Raw genomic sequence first — 21,001 nt, forward strand, 5'->3', positions numbered from 1 at the left:
CGCGTAGCGAGCGAGAGAGAGTGAAAATCTCGCGCTTGGTTTTTTGAAGGCTAGGTGTAACACTGCGGGTTGCATAAAACGTCAACGATAGGGTCAGCTGAATCACCATGTACTGAATAATCGATGAGGATGTCACCGCGCTGTACGTGGCGCTCCTGTGCTATGTAAATAAAATGAGAGTGGTGTTGTTCTATAATTAATGCCGTGCTTTCTTCTGTTCACAGGTTGGTAGGAGCTCTGCAAGACTGACACCGGCGTCTTCAGTTTTTCAAGTATTTGATGCAGATCATGGTACGTGCTAAAGATTAGCTGCTCGAGTTGACCCTTGACCATGTCCATTTTACTTTTTAGCGAAATGTTTATGCTTCTCACAAGCTACGTTTGTAACGTAAGAGAGGGAAGTCTTCCCATTCCTCTTTGACAATGAGGTCGGTACAAATGATATTGGCCAGTATTGTAAATGAGAAGAAAATTAGCTGTACAATTGTTCGAGGATCAACGTCATGTATTCTAGGGAAATATGCGTAAACCTAAATTTGGAACGCGACACGGGGGGGAATTCAGAACCTACTGCTCCAGAATATCAGTTCATTTGAACGTGTACGCCCAGAGAAAAAAGTATTTTGTGTGACAGTAGCTTTCATATGAATGCTTATGCTCGCTAGAGATGCCACAGTATTTTCTTGTATATTATTTTCACGAGATTATTTTGAAAGGCTTTCGACGGTACCTGTGTATCACGCCTTCGGCTATTAACCAAGATACGACTGTGCGGAGAGCGTCCATAAATACGTGCACTATTTGACTTACAGAACCATGTATGTTATACTGGACGACGGATGGTCTACAGAGACGAAAGTAACACCGTGTACGCCTCAAGAAAGTGAAATAGGACCACTTAATGTTTCCATTATACATAAACGACTAACTAAATAGGACTAGCAGCACTGCCAGTTGGTTCGCTGTCGATACTGTTGTCTTCAGGAAAGTATCGTAGCTGCAGTCGCAGAAAGACTTGAATAAAATGACCACTTGATCTAGTGAACGGCGACGTTCTTTAAAAGAGCATAAAAGTGAAATAACATAGAGAATAGACCCGATAGTACCTAATAACATGATTAGGCATATAGTTGTAATATCAAGAAGCTATATGAAGTCCAACAGTCAGTGAAAATCATTATTAGCGAAGGCGAATGGAAGACATATTTGTCGGATTGCTTTGGGACAACGCGAAGCATCTGTAAAGGAAACCGTATACAAGAGGCTTGTGCGACCAGTTGTAGAGTACTGTTGCAGGCCTTACCAAATAAGCTTGACAACAGACATCGAAGAAATTGGGAGACGCGCTTGTAGGATGTTGACAGGTCAGTGTAATACTTAAGGAAAGTGTGAGAGACGTGACCTGGGAACTTAAATGGGAATCTTTCATGAAAGATGACTTAGTTCCCGCGAAACTCTTATTAAGTAATATGGCGGTCCTCCTCGAGAAGGCCTATGCGACCATTGTTCTTCCACCATCGTATACTTGGTACAGGGGCCATGACATTAAAATAAGAGAGACGAGGACGCGTGCCGACAGATACTTTCCCCTTGCACAATACACGACGGCAATGAGATAGTAAGTCAATAATACATGTATGTCATGCGCTGTACTGTGGCTATTTGAGCGTGCGGGTGGAGTGTGGGAGAGGTTCAGATGACCTCCGAGGAATGCCGGGTTCCAGCCGTTAGCTGGAATTGAGGAAGGGAGTGTCGGAACAGGAAACAAACAGGACTGGACGGAGTGGCCTGCCTTGACCGGAAGCCGTCCATAACGCGGGGGTGGGCGCACGTGCGCACTGCTTATTATTTCTGGCGGCTATATCCGCCGTGGCCTGTGTTTACGCGCTGTCCGGCCTAAGGAACAGCCCCGCCGTGCTTCCGTATGGGCGTGTAGACGCGGCCCGCACGTGCCCGCAATAACGGCTGTAAAGAGCCTCCTATATCATCCCCGCTGCTGCACTGCACGGGCTTGTAATTTCACCGTTCCGCAAGCGCCATTCTTTCCTAGTGTCGTTTTCTCTCTTTTCTAGGCTGTGATTTCGCTCTTTTCGTTTCCTCCTTCTTCTTCTCCTCCCCTTCTGCGCCCCCCCCCTTTCTCCTCTCCTATTCCTCCTCCTCCATAAAAGTATCCATCCATAAAGTCGATCATCTAACAACAACGAAGCGAAGCTGCGCGTTGACTAAGACATTGCACTCTCATTTAGAAGGAGCGGGAATCATATATCCGCCGGGATACAGGGAATTAAATTTTCCGTGTTATTCTTAAAACAACTCATTACAAAAATATACAACCAATTTCTTACCCCATCCTTGTCCAAACTTAGCTTGTATTGCTGTAATGTCGTTGTCGACGAGATGATAAATTCTCACAACTATTATTTTATGACTAAGAGGCTGGACTTTCGTTTGGAAGGGCCCGGTTTGAAATCAGCATTTGGCCATCCAGATTTAGGTTTTCCGTGTTTCTCTAAATCGCTTAAGGCAAATCGAACACGCCTCTTTCAAAAGGTCGTGACCGATTTGCTTCCCCAGTCGGAGCTTCGTCGACTGTACGTCAAACCGTAATGCCCTCCCTTCCTTTACCTCACAAAAATAAATACTACAGATATCCATAAAGTATGTTTCTCTCAATAGAGAAGAAACAACAGTTCCTTGGACTCAGCAAATCATGCCACGGGACCCACTTTGTTGCTGTGTGTTACAGAGTACTTCCTGCTAGTTTCCGAATCAGTATGTGATAACCATCAGCATCTTTATGCCTCTACGAAAATGATGACAGGACAAGATTTTAGTTAAATATTTGGTTAGCAAGTCATAATTGTAAAAATATTGGCACGAATTATTTACAGAAGAATGGAAATACCGATCGCAGGGCCATTGCTAACCCTACGACTTATCACAGAAGATAAAGCAAACCCGCGTTTATGGAATTTGCATATTTAGAGGAAACTTTCGGCAGTGTTCATTTGTACAACTTTTACAGAAATATGATGGCAATTAAAAGAGACGAAGAGCATGATTCGACAATAATTGAGAAGGAAATGAGACGGAGTTGTAACCTGTACACGACGTTATTCAGTTTTTACTTTGAGTTTGATGTTAAGGAAACAAGAGATAAATTTTGAAAAGGAAATTAAGTTCAGGGGGAAGAAATAAAAACTTCGCGGTTTGCCGCGATATTGTAATTCAACCAGACGGCAAAGGCGTTCCAGGAGCAGATGAATGGGACGGATGGTGCCTTGAAAGAAAGCGATGAGATGAATATCAACAAAAATAAAACAAGGGTTATGGAATGTAGTCGAATCATACCAGGCGATGGTGAGGGAATTAGGTTAGAAAATGAGGCACAACAAGTCTTTCCTGAAGATGATCGTGTCTAAATGCAAAGCTTTGTACGGAAGTGAAACGTGGGCGATAATCAGTTATGACAAGAGGAGAATAGAAGCTTTTGAAGTGTGGTACTGTAGATGACTGTTGAAGATTAATGGGCAGATCGAATAATACAAGGAGGTACTGAATATAATTTGAGCGAAAAGAAATTTATGGTCCAGCGTGCCTCAAAAAGAAGGGGTCGATTGATAGGACACATACTGAAGAATCAAGAAATAATTTGGCAATTATGGAAATTGGAGGAGGGGGGAGAGGGAATAAGAATTGCAGAGGGAGGGCTAGGCGTGAATTCAGTAAGCAGGTTCAAATGGATGCAGTAGTTATTCAGTGATGAAGAGGCTTGCTCAGGGCAGACTAGGGTAGAGAGCTGCATCAAACTAGTCTTCGGATGAAGACCACATCAACGTGAGAAAATATGGAAATAGATGAGACAATCAGTACTGTAGCACATGCGAGAAATTTGATGAGCAATGATCCATTTGTGACGAGCAGTGATGTAGTTTGTCGCAGCGTCGAGCGCTATCGTTTTTAATGGTTCACTGCAATTTGGATATCTGGTAATTATCCAAGGCCATGACACAATTTAATCCTCTGTCACATCTGCTTCTCGAAGTCTTCGTCAGTGACGGGAGGCCATCCATGGGCGTTTGTACAAACTGCTTGATTGAAATCCCCCAGGCTGTGGTTAAGCCATGTCTCCGCAATATCCTTTCTTTCAGGAGTGCTAGTTCTGCTAGGTTTGCAGGAGAGCTTCTGTTAAGTTTGGAAGGTAGCAGACGAGGTACTGGCAGAAGTAAAGCTGTGAGGACGGGGAGTGAGTCGTGCTTGGGTAGCTCAGACGGTAGAGCACTTGCCTGCGAAAGGCAAACGTCCCGAGTTCGAGTTTTAATCTGCCAGGAAGTTTCAAACTGCTTGATTGTTTGTGATGTCCGACCCATACACGAAGATACAAAATATCACGGTAAATATCGGTCGGCGCTGCATCCTAATTTCGTACCACAAGCCTAATCTCGTAGGTTTTGGGAGCAAGTGGCCACTTCCAAAAGCTAGTATAGCGATGCCGTATGCGATCGCGTTTGCCCACTGCAGCTTGTAGCAGCCACCATCTCCCGCATATGTCAGACACAAGTACTTGGATTTCGCTGTGTTTGGCCTGCCTTCTTTTGCCACTGTGGAAACTTCCTTTGTGCATATGTAATTAAAAATACGATCTGCAGGTACAGTTTGATTACAAGTTATTGGCACAGTCATGAAGATGGAATTTCATTGCCAGTCTACGTAAGTCTTAACGTCATCTCAGAAATGTTCAATATTACGTAACTAGTGTCGTCGAATCAATATATTTTTTATGAGAACAATAAAAGTGACTAAAAGTCGCATTATGTCGTCAGATATCGCTGTTTTTAAATAATGCATAAGCTATTCTTTTTTAATTTCACGTATCTGTGTCAAGAGAATAAAACAACTGAAGTTTAATCACAGTCGTCTTAAAGGAACAACATCACAGAATGAGACTGATAGACAGCATTCCTTGTACATGTGGAAGAAGAGAAGATACGAAGCACATAATGTTCGTTGGACCGGGAAAGAAAACTACGACAAATAAAACACTAAAACAGCTAAGTGGTGTGGAGTACCAGGACAGCCATTACGTTGTCACCCCGTTCCCATCAGGTGCCACACTCATTAAAAGAATTTTTTGGAGTACTACCGCGTCACCTTATTCAGAATTCAAATAAAATGTACCGGCGTTTCGAACGAGTTGCGGCGGCGTTCCTCAGGCCAAAGACTTGTTGTATTTCATAAGATGACGCGACAGTGCATCAAGACTTGTTGTATTTCGTAAGATGACGCGACAATGCATCAAGAATTTTGTTATTGAAATTGACACTGGCTGTGGAAGCCTACGCTTTTGTAACAAATACCACAGCTATAAACGTTGATAGACAATTCTCAAAAATTTAGGATTAGAAAATTAGATCCTGCAAGTACGTCAAAATGTTTTTCTGCTGTATGCATCTCTAGGACGACATTGTGATCCAGGAATGAGCCGGGAAGAATTGCTACACGAGACCGGCTGCGAATATGGCTTCCCCAAACGGTCAGCGTCAGGAGGGAGAAAGATTGATATGGAAAAAAGAAGAGTTGCGTAAACAACCCAACACGATGGGAGACGAAGTAGACATACACATTCTGGAGCACAGTTGCAGGGAATTTCACCACAGGCTTATGAAAATCTGGCAGAAATGCTTTAGTGTATGAATGTTGTTACTGTGGTGTTCTCCCCCAAAATTGTTTTAATGCAACTCTCCACCTTACCACATACTGTGCAAGCATCTTCGTCTCTGCATAACAAACAGATCCTTGAACCTGCTTGCTATATTCAAGCCTTGGTTCCCCTCTCCAATTTGAACCTTCTCCCCCCCCCCCCCCCCACACACACACACACATCCCTCGTCTACCAAATCGATGACATCTTGATACCTCAAGATGTCTCCTATCAATCGACCAATTCTTTTAGTGAAGTTCGGCCACAAATTTCTTTTAAACGCAATTCATGTCATTACCTCATCATTAGTTATCCGATCTACTTATATATGATCGTCGTCATTCCATTGTAACACCACATTTTTAAAAGCTGTTTTCTTATCTGAACTGTTTGTCGTCCATGTTTCAATTCCGTACAAGGCTAAAACCGGTCCACTACTTCAGTGCCTTATGTCCTTATCTAACGCCCCAACATAGACAGATTTAATTCGACTGCACTCCATTACCCTTGTTTTAAGTTTGTTGATGCTAATCGTCTAACATTCTTGAAGACACTGCTCATTGCACACAGTAGCACTTACTTCATCAAAACTGGTTCGCTAATCAGTTATCACAAACTACACATATTTAATCCATATTGCGACAAATCTTGAGAGTCCGCAGTTGTTCTAGAGCGAGAAACACCGCATTGCTTGATTTCTATCCTACTGTTCCTCCTGCAGATAGTCTCCCTCCCACATTAGATGAAATCATGAAAACTATACAAGGCTTGAAAAATAACAAATCTGGAGGTGATAATCGCATCTTGGCTGAAATGTGGAAATACATGATACAATAAAACATTTCCATGATATCATAGTGAAGATTTGGGAAACTGAAACTCTACCTCCAGATTGGGCCGTAACAATTATTCACCCACTTCATAAAAAAGGCGATAACAGTGATCTGAATAATTACCGAGGAATCTGTTTGCTACCAACGACGTACAAGATCTTTTCCAGAATGTTGTTAAACAGAGCTGAATCAGTCTTAGATCAGCAATTGGGCGAATATCAAGCTGGTTTCAGGACATCAAGATCCTGTGCAGAGCAGATCCATAACCTGAAATATGTTACATAATACGCCAAATCAAGATCAAAAACGTGTGTTGTGACCTTTGTCGACTTCCAAAAAGCGTATGACTCAATGATCGAGAAACAATAAAGAACACCCTTGCCGAATGAGTGTGGAAAACAACCGTACCGGCAGGTTATGGGATTCAAATTGGACGCCTCAGTGGAAACTGTTCGGCTTTTGCTGATGATCTGGCACTCATTGCAAATAATATTGACAAAGCCAAGCTTCATATGTCCAGCCTACAATCAATTGCTGCTAAGACTTGCCTAAAAATAGCATTTAACAAAACTGAATTCATCATAAACATCAAACACGCTCATCCTCATATTGAAATACAACAAGAGAAAATCAAGCAGTCGACGAAATTTAAATACCATGGAGAAATAATTACACCTGACGGTTCAGAAAATGCAGCTGTAGAAAGTTGGTGTTCTTAACTAGAAGGTGCTTTTCATCTGTGCAAAGACTTCTACCAAAGCAAAAGCGCCGGCCGCGGTGGTCTCGCGGTTCTAGGCGCGCAGTCCGGAACCGTGCGACTGCTACGGTCGCAGGTTCGAATCCTGCCTCGGGCATGGATGTGTGTGATGTCCTTAGGTTAGTTAGGTTTAAGTAGTTCTAAGTTCTAGGGGACTGATAACCACAGCAGTTGAGTCCCATAGTGCTCAGAGCCATTTGAACCAAAGCAAAAGCGTGTCTTTAAACCTAAAACTTTGTCATTACAACACCGTAATTAGACCGTCAGCTTTGTATAGATCAGAATGTTTAAACATGACAAAGAAAGGACCACTACGAAAACTTGAAATAAAAGACCGGAAAATTTTGAGGAAAATCCTTGGCTCTATCAAAGAAAACGGAGAATTCAGCCGAAGACACAACTGTGAACTATACGAACATACAGAAGACATTGTTACCAGCGTGAGGAAGCGTAGAATGATGTTTTTTTGGTCATCTGGAAAGAATGAACCCGCGAAGACTTACTGATCGCATACATTCATCAATTTCAAAAACAAAATCGCATTCAAAATGGGCAAGCCAAGTTAAAAAGGATTTACAGGAAGCTGAAATTTCATTTGACGATATTCAGGATCGAGAAGTTTTCAGAGAAAAAGTCAAAATGACTAAAAACCTTATTTCGCTTACTACGCCAGTTCCACGTTGTGCCTGCAAATGGCCGCGCGGGATTAGCCGAGCGGTCTAGGGCGCTGCAGACTGTGCGGCTGGTCACGGCGGAGGTTCGAGTCCTCCCTCGGGCATGGGTGTGTGTGTTTGTCCTCAGGATAATTTAAGTTAAGTAGTGTGTAAGCTTAGGGACTCATGACCTTAGCAGTTAAGTCACATAAGATTTCACACACATATGAACATCTGCCTGCAAATGGTCAAAACAGAGAGAAGAAGCAGTCAGCGAAAATGAAAATCTGCTGGCAAAAGAGGAAAACAGAATCAGGGGGAAGAGACAAAAATCTTCGTGGTCCATAGCAGGCCGAAACAATAGCAAAAACAAAACAAAAAAAAATCCTTACTTCCTGAAATAACGATCTTCGCACTCGCGTATGTAACCCAAAATTTACATGTTCACCGTTCTCAAACAGGCCTGCAGGAGACCAGTCCTCACGGCTTTAGTTTCGTGGTAAAGTTTTGTACGGAGTTCCTACACTGTGGACAGTTGGTTAATTTGGCATTCAGTAAACACGTGGATTAGAAGGCGGCGGCGGAGGCGTGCGTGCCTGGAAAGTTGTTTTTGCGGCGCGGCAGCTTTGCGCATTCTCCTCGTCTGATCAGAGTGGCCCCGCCGCCAGGTGAATGCAGACGTGGAGGGCCCCGGTCAAAAGGCTCCTTTGTGGCTCGGCGCACAGCCGCGGGCGCTTTTCAGGGGCCGACTGCGCGCTGCGTGGGCAGATGTTATGGATCCGCCGAAGCCGCACTCTCAGCGCGCTGCGCCGACGGCTATTAGAACGGCAGTTCCAACTATCTGCCTACCCAGATGTCAAGTGTTTCCGTGAAAACGCCATATCATGCTCTTCCTTTTACCACATTCTGAGAAATCACTCGCGTCTTGTTGCTTAGTTTTAATCAGCGTTTATATCGTCATTTTCTTTATTTTTCTGTCATTCCTTAGTTGCTTCTGTATTCTTGGAGATGCGGACCGTCTATGCAACTAAATGAAAAGCTGTTTGTTTTGAGCCATATGCGTGTCGCATCTTTTGTGAAGCACATTTAGTGAACACACCTATGTTTTATGTAAATAAGTTATACACAACTGCAACCAGTCACTTTTTTTAATAATAATGCTTTATTCCATGAACCGCTTTTCGAACCTTTTCAGGTTCATCTTCAGATGGTTTGGGGAGAATTCGGGAAGTTACATCATTACTGGTAGTAGCATAATGCTGGGTGCTGGTTTGCGACAGTATAGGCGGCTTTTTTCGGATCTGTCTACCCCCATTTTGATGTCCAGAACACTTTCACACAAACTATATTAGTTTACACTTAGACAGTGACACTTTTCCAGCATCCAGCATGCGCTTTACAAGTGTTGCTTGTAACAAAGATCTTGACAGAAAGATATGGCATAAGCCTACTTTGTACAGAGATGTAATTTGTTGTTCTTTACATGTGTTGAAGTCGATATAAGGGCAAGGATTTTAATCATAATGGCGATAACATGAGAGCACAAGATAAAATAAATAAATTACTACAAGAACAAATTTCAGGTGATCTGATATCTTATTTCTTTGGCAACGGCCTTGCCGCAGTGGATACACCGGTTCCCGTGAGATCACCGAAGTTCAGCGCTGTCGGGTGTGGCCGGCCCTTGGATGGGTGACCATCCAGCCGCCATGCGCTGTTGCCATTTTTCGGGGTACACTCAGCCTCGCGATGCCAATTGAGGAGCTACTCGACCGAATAGTAGCGGCTCCGGTCAAAGAAAACCATCATAACGACGGGGAGAGCGGTGTGCTGACCACACGCCCCTCCTATCGGGATCCTCACCTGAGGATGACATGGCGGTCGGATAGTCCCGATGGGCCACTTGTGGCCTGGAGACGGAGCGCTGATATCTTATTTCTACTTGTATATTACAAGCAGTTTTTTTTTTAGCAATTATCATGTTTGGCATCAACATGAACCCAAAGGAATCAATAATACAGGGTTATTGTATCTGCAGTGAGATGCAGCTGTCTGTATGGCTAGGACCTGTATATTTAAATTAATAACAAATCTTCAGATGAACTGTTGGCTTATTTCTGTTACGTTTACATGATCTGGGGTATTATCAACAGCAGATTCTGTTTATTTTAGCTAAAGATATATGCAATTGTGTATAACTTATTTACATTCAATATACAGTCACGGTTCTAAAATATCCGTAATGGATAAGCATAATCTTTGTTTTATGTACACAATAATTGCTTTATAAGAACAATTCCAGGTCTGCTACATTACAGTGTTCCGTTATTCTTTAGTTTTCGGATGAGAAACAGCTTTCTGCAGCGCAAGTTCCGTGAGGTTAAATTACTGTTTGGTTATAATTACGGTGTATAATACGAGGGTTGGAACTTTAATAGTGGCAACTATTTATTTACAGCTCGTACAAAATAGATACGTGTTTCAAAGTTTTACTGACCTTCAAAGTGGTCACCACCATTGTGTATAACCCGTTGCCGGCGATGTGGAAGTCGCAGGATACTCTTAGCAGTGCCAGTTGTGTTGACAGTTCGAGCGGCGTGGACTACTGCCCGACGAATTTGTAGCAGTTCTGAAGCGAACGCCGTGAAGTGTTTCCTTCGGCTTAGAAATCGAGTTGAAATCACGAGGGCTTAAGTCAGGGGAGCTCAGTGGGTGGTACAGCACTTAGCAGCCCCATCAGTCAAACAAATCAGTAACAGCTTGCACTGTACGTGCTTGAGCACTGTCCTGCAAAATGATGGCCAGGTCCTGCAGAAAGTGTCATCGCTTCTGTCTCTAAGCTGGTCGTACGTTGTGTTCCAAATATGAACAGCATAGAGACAGAAGGCAGGACACTGTCTGCAGGACCTGACCATCATTTTGCAGGAGAGTGCTCAAGCACATACAGTGCAAGCTGTTTCTGATTTTCGTAAAATGAAGGACAAACCGCCTTCAGTCACAAGTTGCGTTTATTTATTGCACTATGCATTTCAAGCCGTGGAGGCTCATCTTCAGGTGCTTTTTAGTGATTTACATCAGCTTTTTCAGTTTTAATATTGAAACACGTATGTTGTGCGGCAGCGATGCTGAGACATTGTAGAATCTCTGACCAGAGCAGTTGCGCTCGACTCGCAGTAGCGAGCAGTCAGTCAGTCTGCAGTAGTCAGTCCTCAGTAGTGCTTGGAGTCGGTTGCTAGCAGTAGCGGAGAGCAGTCGGCGGGCGTCGGCATCGCAATGGTCGAGATTCAGGACGAGGTATAATTTATTTAAATAAATAATCATGCAGCTTTGCGCTCATCAGATAATGTAACGAACAGTCATTGTAATTTAACTTTCAAAAATCGCCCCCAATAATAATTTTGAGTTAAAAGCAATTTTAGAGACAATCATTCAAATTTCCTTCCATTTCCTTTTAACAAAGATTTTTAAAAGGTACCTTCAATGCTTTTCATGCAAGCGCCAGAGAACAATAAGAGCAGAATTTTGACATGCAGTTTCACTAAGGTAAGAAATTTATTCTCGTTTCGCACAGGGCAAACACCGACATTTCGGTTTAATTGAGTTTTGGTTATCACTGTAGTTTCATTGTCATGAGATTATCGTTCATTATTTTATGGGAACTTGTACTTGAGTCAGATAGCGAGCTTTCATTTAATTGTCTTTGCCATTAATATTCTTGTGGGGAGTTTATACTTAGCTGTGGCACCATTTCTAATAAGTATAGTTTAATTTAAGAATTTGTTGTGGGGAGGTTACACTTGGCGACCCTGCCAGGATCGTATTTCGTAGAGAATCTTTTGAAAAACAGTCAGATATCTGCTCTTATTTGCTTAAATATAATTATAATTTGGCGCAACGCTTTTACTAATTTGTGACTTTCTTTCTACAGGTCAACGGCAATTCGTTGCTCTGTTGTATTTTTGTGTTGTTTTTGCATTGTGCTTATTTCTTTTGTGAATAATTGTGACTATTGTAAAAAATGCCGCGAAAGACTGTGAATAGTGTATCGCGAGGTATCATGAACGACATGACCGAATTAAATAACTTCACCAATAGTACTAGTGACACGCAGTGCAATGATGACAATCCTGCGTTCACTAACAGTCAGTGCGTTCCAATCGCGAATGACGACTTTTACCTTAATAATGAACAAGAGAACTCAATTGTCTCCTCTGTTAATTTGACGACAATTGATGACGCGGGGCGTTCTGTTGGAATGAGCGCTGCCCAGCTTAACACACCCGGTTTGGAAAATTCAAATAACGTACAAACAAATTTCTCTAATGAGAATGAGCAGGATACACAAAGTACGACGGATTTATTTAATTCCGAAATAGTGAGTGACAGTGTACGTCCGACTGATAATTCTTTTTGTAAATTGCAGAATGGCCAAATGGTCACACAAAGCGCGACAATTCCAGATCCACCATTAAACAGTACAGATAATAGAGTAGGTAATGTTACTGAGGATCCAATCATGGCATTGTTGCTACGAATTAATGAACGTATAGAAAAACTAGATAACGATTCCAAACAAAATAAAGAAGAGTCCAAACAACAGAGTGAAAATCTCAAACAACAATTTAAAGAGAATTTCAGACAACAGAGTGAAGATTTCAAACAACTTAGAGAACAGAACAAACAAGATAACGAAAATCTTAAACAACACTTAAATGAAAAATTAGATAACAATTCCAGACAGTTAAGTGAACAAATTAGAGCCGTTGCCGCGCAGTGCCATGACACTAAGGAACAGTTACGCGAGGAAATTGAGGCTTGTTCACGAAAAAGTAGCGAAGAAATTAGGTCGGTTGCTCAAGAATTAAGGGAAATGCAAACAGCCACAACAGAAACACTTAGAGCGGAAATTAGTACAGTCGCTAAACAATGCTCGGAAAAGGCTACAGAATTACGCGACGAATTTAAAGCAATGACAACAGAACTTTCGCGCACAATGGATGAAAAGATTGACGCGAAATTCGAACAACAGAACACTCAAATTAACGAACGTCTTAGTCTTCACATAGAAAACAGTAATGCGCGTTTTCGTAAATTTATTGATGATCAAAATAAAGTAAAACGCCAGGTAATGGAAACAATCACTGCACAGAGACAAGAAGACAAACGTAAAATGTTTGCGAAGGCAAAAACGTATGTAGACAATAATATTGCCACAGTTTCGGACAAAATTAATACCATCGAACAGTCAAACACAGAATTACGTGACGAAATTTCTGATCTGAAATCGAAAACAGACACATACATAACAGATTTTCAAACAGTGACCGATAGACTCGAACAATTAGAACTAACACAGGATTCCGATGTCGTCAAAGCTGACGTTAAAAAACTGAACGAAATTACACGTAAGTTGGAAAAACAGATTAATGCGTCCGATTCTAAAAACGATGATCTGGCAAAAATACTGACTGAAAAATATGATGAATTGGCCAGTCGTATTGATGCTATTGAAAGTACTAATGACAGCAAATCAGACGACATTTCACCGGCTTCATTAAACCAAACACCTGAATTTCAAAATTTACAGCAGACAATTAATGAAATTGATTCGTCTAATAACATGTTGCGCAGAAAGTTGTCTAGTTTACAACAGGAAGTAACAGAAATGAAAAGTATTTCAGTTAATAATGCATCACAGCAGACGCCATTTTTCGAACATTTGCCAGACTCACGCAGCGCGTGTAATTTGAGTAATCTACAGAGAGTACGGGACTTAGATTCCGAACAACCACAGTTCAACAGATTTTCTTGCAATCCTGATCCCGTTCCATCACACAGAGACGATAATTTCGATTACAAACATTTTCTGTCAGTAAGAAAATTTAAAGTGTTTAAAAACGACAGAACACAGATTCACCCGCTAGATTGGATTCAACAGTTTAGCTTTGCTTTTCCACCGACTTGGCCCGTTACGCATAAACTTGAATTTATTTGCAGTTTTTTTGGAAGGCGAACCGGCAACTCGTATGAGACCGATCGCGAGACAGTGTTACTCGGTAGAGGAATTTCAGAATGCTTTTCTGTCAGCGTATTGGTCGAAGACGACACAGCGCGGAATTAAAGATCAACTAATTAGCTTACCGAACTATGAGAACTCACACTTTCCCAGTGTCACGCAATTTTTTGAGCACATGGTGCAACAAAACCAGTACCTTAGTGAACCCTATAGTGAATCTGCACTTATTCAATTATGTATCTCTAAATTACCACGATCATTAAGAGTGTCACTTCTAACGGGTCAGCAAAAAGAAAACATTTCAGCATTCAGAGATCTATTGCAGCTTTTAGAAGTGCAGCAATCTGATTATTCTTTCGTAAACAAAAATTTTTCGTATAATAACCAAGGTCAACAAACATACAGCAATTATGATCAGACGCGTAATTTCAATAGGAAAAGTAACAGACGCTTTAGGAATGATAACCACCAAAACTTTAATAACAGACAAAATTCCAATTATCAATATCGTCAAAATTTTGAGCAACAGGAATCACATTTTGGTAACAATAGACGTTTTCCACCACAACAGCATGAAAGTCAGCCGGTTAGCATACCTAACCAACAATGGAATGCACAAGGTCAACCAGGCTTTAATGTTTCGCCGCGTGCACGTGTAGTCCCAGCTACAATAAATAGTAACACACAGCAGCAAGGAAATAACTACGTACAGAGAAGACAGTATTTCAATTCCTATCGCAATGCACCGTATAGGAATGAGTATCACGACAGACGTAAAAACGATGAGCACAATTATCAGCGTACATATAACAACAGTCGGTCATACCAACAGCAAAATCATCCACAAGAACATATTCTCGTGAATGAACCCGACAGTAGGTATCATCCAGAGCGTAATACGTCTGGAAGAAGTAATAGGACAGTTCAAATAGTAGAAATGCCACAACATCCTCCTGATAATAGTAACACGTCAGATAGAATTTGACTAGATACTGTACAGGACGCATCTTCCAATAACACAAGCACTAGTTTTGACACGCAAAATGTTATTCACGAGAATGTAATTACGTTTGACGACATCAGAGACACTCTTTTGCAGGAAAAACCAGTTGTTCAGAAAACTATTTCACATCCTGTCATCGAAATTAAAATTGGTTCATCGAAATTTTCAGCGGTAATAGATTCCGGATCACCTATGTCAGTTATTAATGAGGAAACTTTTAACGAGTGCAACAAAGAGAATACTTATCCTACATTACCTTTAGGCAAAACGAAAGTGAAAGGAGCAGTATCGAGTAAAGGAGTGGATGTAAAATTACAGACGCATTTATCATTTTGTATTGGAGGTCATACTTTTCATTCAAATTTTTGGATTGTTCCCTTATTGACAACAGACGTTATTTTAGGCATGAACTTTCTCGTACAACACGACGCAGTGGTTGATTTTCAAAATTCTTATTTAATGTTGAAAGACGAAAATGTACAATTAGCTTTAGAGTTTCAGCACTCATTATCGACAGAAGAGGAAACAATTAACCGCACAGAGGTCATTTCAGTATCGCGTAACATAGACTGTAATCCCACATTGTTCACGGATACGTACGTACACAACTATAATACTCCAGACGAAACTGACTACGACGTAATGCAGATGATTTCCGATAAGGTTAAACAAAGCAGTGCAAATACAGACGATGAACGAACGCAATTACACAAAATTCTTTTACAGCAAGCTCCAGTTTTCGACAACATTCCTGGTACTATGTCCGGCTTTATGTATGAATTTCAAGTCAAACAGCACGACACATTTAAAGCAAAGCATTATCCCATTCCATATATCCACAGAGAACAAGTTAAAAAAGAATTGCAGGATATGCTCGATCAAGGAATTATTGAACCAGCAGTTAGCCCGTACATAAACCCGCTGCATATTGTTAAAAAAAAAGATGGCTCACTTCGCCTCGTACTTGATTCACGTCACATTAATGACATTATTATTAATGAAACAGATCGACCACAGACATTAGAAGAACTACTACAGAAATTTCACGGTACAGCTATTTATTCTACACTAGATTTAAAATCGGGATTTTGGCAAATACAACTTCATCCAAATTGCAGAAAATATACAGCTTTTCTCTGTTTCGGCGACTGTTATCAATTTTGTAAATTACCGTTCGGCTTAACTATTTCCTCTGCAGCTTTTATTCGCGGTTTGAACACAATACTTCCGACAGAACTTAAAGACAGAATTACGACGTACGTAGACGACATTCTTATTGCAGAAGCTAACTGGTCTGAACATAATCTGATTTTAGAACGACTATTGCAAACTTTCCATGCACAAGGACTTACAGTTAACCTCAGTAAATCGCATTTTGGTAAAACTTCTATAAAATTTCTTGGACACGTAATTTCAGCAGAAGGCATTGCGCCTGATCCAGAAAAACTCCAAGCTCTACGTGACATTACTGTTCCTACGACGAAGAAGCAATTACGCAGTTTTTTGGGCTTAATTAACTTTTTTCGTAAATTTATTCATCACTCTGCTTTAGACACACCTAGATTATGCCAATTAACAGGTAAAAATACTATTTGGTCATGGGATAAGCAAGCACATTCTGAATTCGTGAACCTGAAACATGCTTTGTTGAATGCTCCACTTTTATCGCACCCAGATCTTACTCGAAATTTTTCTATTGCCACCGACAGTTCTAACACAGCTTTAGGCGTACACATTTTTCAGGAAATTGAAGAAGATGGCTCAATAGTAATTAAAAACATCGCATTTGCAAGTCGCATTCTCTCACCTGCTGAACGAAATTATTCCGTCACAGAATTGGAAACATTATGTGTTGTTTGGGCTTTTACGAGATTTAGGCACTTTCTTTATGGCAGACATACCACCGTTTACACAGACCACAGAGCGATACAATTTTTACTTTCAGCTAAATTCACTCACGACAGACTAAGCAGATGGAAGCTATATTTACAGGAATTTAATTTTACGATTGTTCACATTCCCGGCACACAAAATGTAATAGCAGACGCATTATCCCGTTCTCTCAGCAACAATCAGCAAGACGTAGCAACCAACTTCTGCAAAGCAAATTTCAGCGTCATGTACATTCAGCAAATTGCATTTGAAAATTTTATTTCATCGTCATTACAAGACATAGCAAAAGAGCAAAGCAAAGACAATGTGTGGAAAGAAATTAAACACCTTTGGCAAGATAAGAATAATGTTACGATTAGGAACCACTACACTGTACGCAATGACATTCTGTTTCGCCGCTCTCATCCAGACAGCAACAATTGGTTATTATGCATTCCTGACGAACTGGTTAACAAATTAATCTGGTACACTCATTTAAGTTACGCACATTACGGAGCCAGAAAATGTTTTCTTATACTGAGACAGAACTGTTATTTTACGAACATGGAAAAACGTATACGACGAGTTTTAGCGTCATGTAAAATTTGCCAGAAAGCTAAATCAGACACCACTTCACACATTCCTCCATTATATCCCATTGTACCTGTTAAATTAAGACATATGGCCGCAGTAGACATTTTTGGTCCAATTCCGAGAACTAATAGAGGTTTTTGCTACATCTTTGTCGCTGTTGAACTCACTTCAAAATTTGTTACTTTCACTCCGTTACGTAAAGCTACTGCCAAAACTGTTTCGAAAGCATTTGTAAAGCATTTCTTATTTCATGTAGGGCATGTGATGAAAGTAATTTCTGACAATGGATCACAATTTCGTTCTACTATATGGAGACGCATGTTACGAGCTAGAAACATTTCTCCGATCTATATATCCAAGTACCACGCCTCTTCGAACCCTTGTGAACGACTAATGAAAGAAATTGGTAAACTGTGTAGAATATACTGCCACAAAAGACATGTTAATTGGGACACACACGTACACTCATTTCAAGATGTAATTAATTCCATTCCAAATGAATCCACTATGCTACCTCCGTCTGTTATACTGAAAAACGTTGAACCACCAAACAAAATCAAAGAATTAGTAACATTTCCTACATCTCGTCGATTACGACACCTCGAAATAATTGACATTGCGCTGAACAACATCAAACGTGCCGCAGAGCGCCGGAGAAGACAGCAAAAACAGGTTTGTAGACGTCGAGACTTTCACATTGGACAGAAGATACTAGTACGTACACACTATTTATCGAGCAAATTAAAAGGTAAGTGCAGTAAATTTGAACTTCTATATGCAGGTCCATATCGGATTCGGAGCATTCCTCACCCCAATGTTGTACACGTCGAAACTCTGAGAACCAGAAAATCGAAAGGCAACCATCATGTGTCAAACATTAAACCCTTTATCGAATGAAACCACTTTACGATGCAACATGCTATGAGGCCGTTTACACATTTTATGACCACTTATGCAATTATATTCACATGACTAATTACTGATGATTATCGTATTTTTTCTTGGCAAGTGCCCGGCAAGGTAAGGTTAGCAGGTCGCTCTTCTTGTCGTTACACATCAGACCGTGCATATTTTCCAGATGAACTTACACATTTTGTGACCACTTATGCAATTACATTTATGTGACTACCTACTGATGATTATCGTATTTTTTTCTTGGCAAGTGCCCGGCAAGGTAAGGTTAGCAGGTCGCTCTTCTTGTCGTTACACACTAGACCGTGCATTTTTTCAGATGAACTTACGCATTTTATGAATAATTATGCAATTCTCTATAATGACGCATTAATTTTATCAAATTCTCTCTCCATTGAAGTCTTTAATTATCGCATCTATTAACTACACTACATATAAGCTGAACACAACGAATGTCACATTTTGTCTTTCTTATGTATGTACGATTGTTTTCATGTTTTGTTTGTATGCACTGTGAACTAGTTAAGGTATAACACACACCATTTGACTTTGACATTTTGCCTTGTGATATCTCAACATCGTGACTGTTTTACATTTTCCTTTTTTGCTGCTGCATTACGATATTCTCTGTACACTTTTTGCCTTTAAACACTGTCTGTGCTTTGAGATATTACGTTTTCTGTCATGTTAGGTTGTATGCTTAATTGAGTCACCATTAACCAGTCACTATTTAATGGGTATATGATTTAAATGCAAGACATTAATCTTTGTTCATCAATTTCAGAAATAAATGATGCGTACAGGAAATGAATTAAACAGAAGTGGGAATTTCACCTATGGAATAAACGAAAGAAGATGCAATAAGCTAATGAGGACGAGTAAATGGATCAGAATTAACAAGCATTAACCAGAATATATTATACACATCGCAGAATAGCAGTCTTAACTAATTTTTTCTTTCAGAATACAAAGCGATTGATGCAAGCTGTCAGACAGAACTACACATTTTAGTTTTAAGTGATGAAATATGCTAGGGATAAGGAATAGTTGTGTGATGAATAATGAAGTGATTTTTTGCAGATGATAATTAATGCTGACGAAGAATAATGATGAAGAATATGGTACTATGAATAATGAAGTTTTTGTTTACAGGTGATGATAATGATGGAGTTATGATGATATGAATAATGAAGTTTTTCTTTACAGATGAGGATAATGTTGAAGTTATGTATTTATGCTATGTAGTTATTTAAGTATTTGTTGCAGTTTACTTTGACAGCAGGTGTTATATTGCGTAGTAGGATGACTGAAGGTTTTGGAAAGGACAGCTATGGAACACATTTTTTATACACATTTCACTACCTGTTAATTCGAAGTTCACTACTTTTCAGCATAGTCTGCGTTTCTTCTTTCAGCTCAATAATCCATTTTGTATTTTTTCTAGGAGAAGCTTTTTATGATACTTACTAAACTTGTTACCTATTATACCTGTTCTAGTACTTGCATTTTTTTTTACCCACTTGTGTCTATCATTTATGAATGTGATAACCTTGCTACAGCTGACTCATGACGAATGACGTTACACAATCTTTTCATTTATAGGAACAACCTAGAAGCAATTTTTTCTCTTATTTCTTCTTGCTTTCCCTTATAATTACCCAAAGCAATGCATTGCTAGCAGAAAAAAACAAAATGTATTAACAGTCCCAGATAATGTCACTAGTTTATGATAATTCTGAATAACACTGATCAGCTCTGAATAGTATGTCACTTGAATAATGACTTCTTAATGATACCTAAACATAATTGCCACTATCTATTGTAATGAGAGTACTTATTATGCCCATGCTTATTAATGCTACTAATGTTTTGTACTATTCAATACTTGCTGGCCACTGAGTGCCCATAATTAATGTAACTTATAATGCCCATGCTTATTAAGGCTATGACTGTAATTAACTGATTTTTAATAATGATTTCTTAATGATATGAATAATACTGAATGATGAATAATGTTTTATACTATTCAATACTTGCTGGCCACTGAGTGCCCATAATTAATGTAATTACTTATTATGCCCATGATTATTAAGGCTATGACTGTAATTAACTGATTTTTAATAATGATTTCTTAATGATATGAAGAATACCGAATGATGACTAATGTTTTATACTATTCAATACTTGCTGGCCACTGAGTGCCAATAATTATTTGTAAATATGTCATTTGAATGAGGAAAAATGTTTTGTAATACTCAATACTTGATGGCCATTGATTGCCACTCTTGTCTGTAAATTAATTAATGAACATTTTTCTGTAATATTACATTCATGGTACAGAAATGTTCAATAACTGAGCTATGTATGCCGCATACTACTTATGTAATCACCTATTAAGGCTTGTCTGTTAGTTAATGTCCTTCAACTTCTGAGCTAACTACCCTGAATTACTGTAATATCCATTTGTCCTATACATCCTCCTTATCATGGAGCACTATATTTGGTTTTTGCACTAATTCTACGTTGGTGTGCCGCCTCTTAAAAGCGTGGTGTTGACACGACATGCTGTCCACCACTGTAGGCGAAGAAACTACTTATGTAATCACTAATCAAGACTTTGTTATGGAGCACTGTGTGCTGCCTCTTAAGAGCGTGGTGTT

The 21,001-nt window shown here is 40.0% G+C and overlaps 1 protein-coding gene across 1 annotated transcript in view; it reads left to right on the forward strand.

Moving 5' to 3' along the window:
• Positions 1-264: 264 nt before the first annotated feature.
• Positions 265-21,001, forward strand: part of LOC126204449 (afadin) — a 711,881-nt gene continuing 691,144 nt past the window's right edge. Inside the window, exon 1 of the mRNA XM_049938836.1 lies at positions 265-291. Coding sequence (XP_049794793.1) covers positions 280-291 — 12 coding nt within the window. The 5' untranslated portion in view covers positions 265-279. The remainder of the gene's footprint in view (positions 292-21,001) is intronic.

This window comes from Schistocerca nitens, chromosome 9 (genome assembly GCF_023898315.1).
Source record: "Schistocerca nitens isolate TAMUIC-IGC-003100 chromosome 9, iqSchNite1.1, whole genome shotgun sequence".
Taxonomy (NCBI): Eukaryota; Metazoa; Arthropoda; class Insecta; order Orthoptera; family Acrididae; genus Schistocerca; species Schistocerca nitens.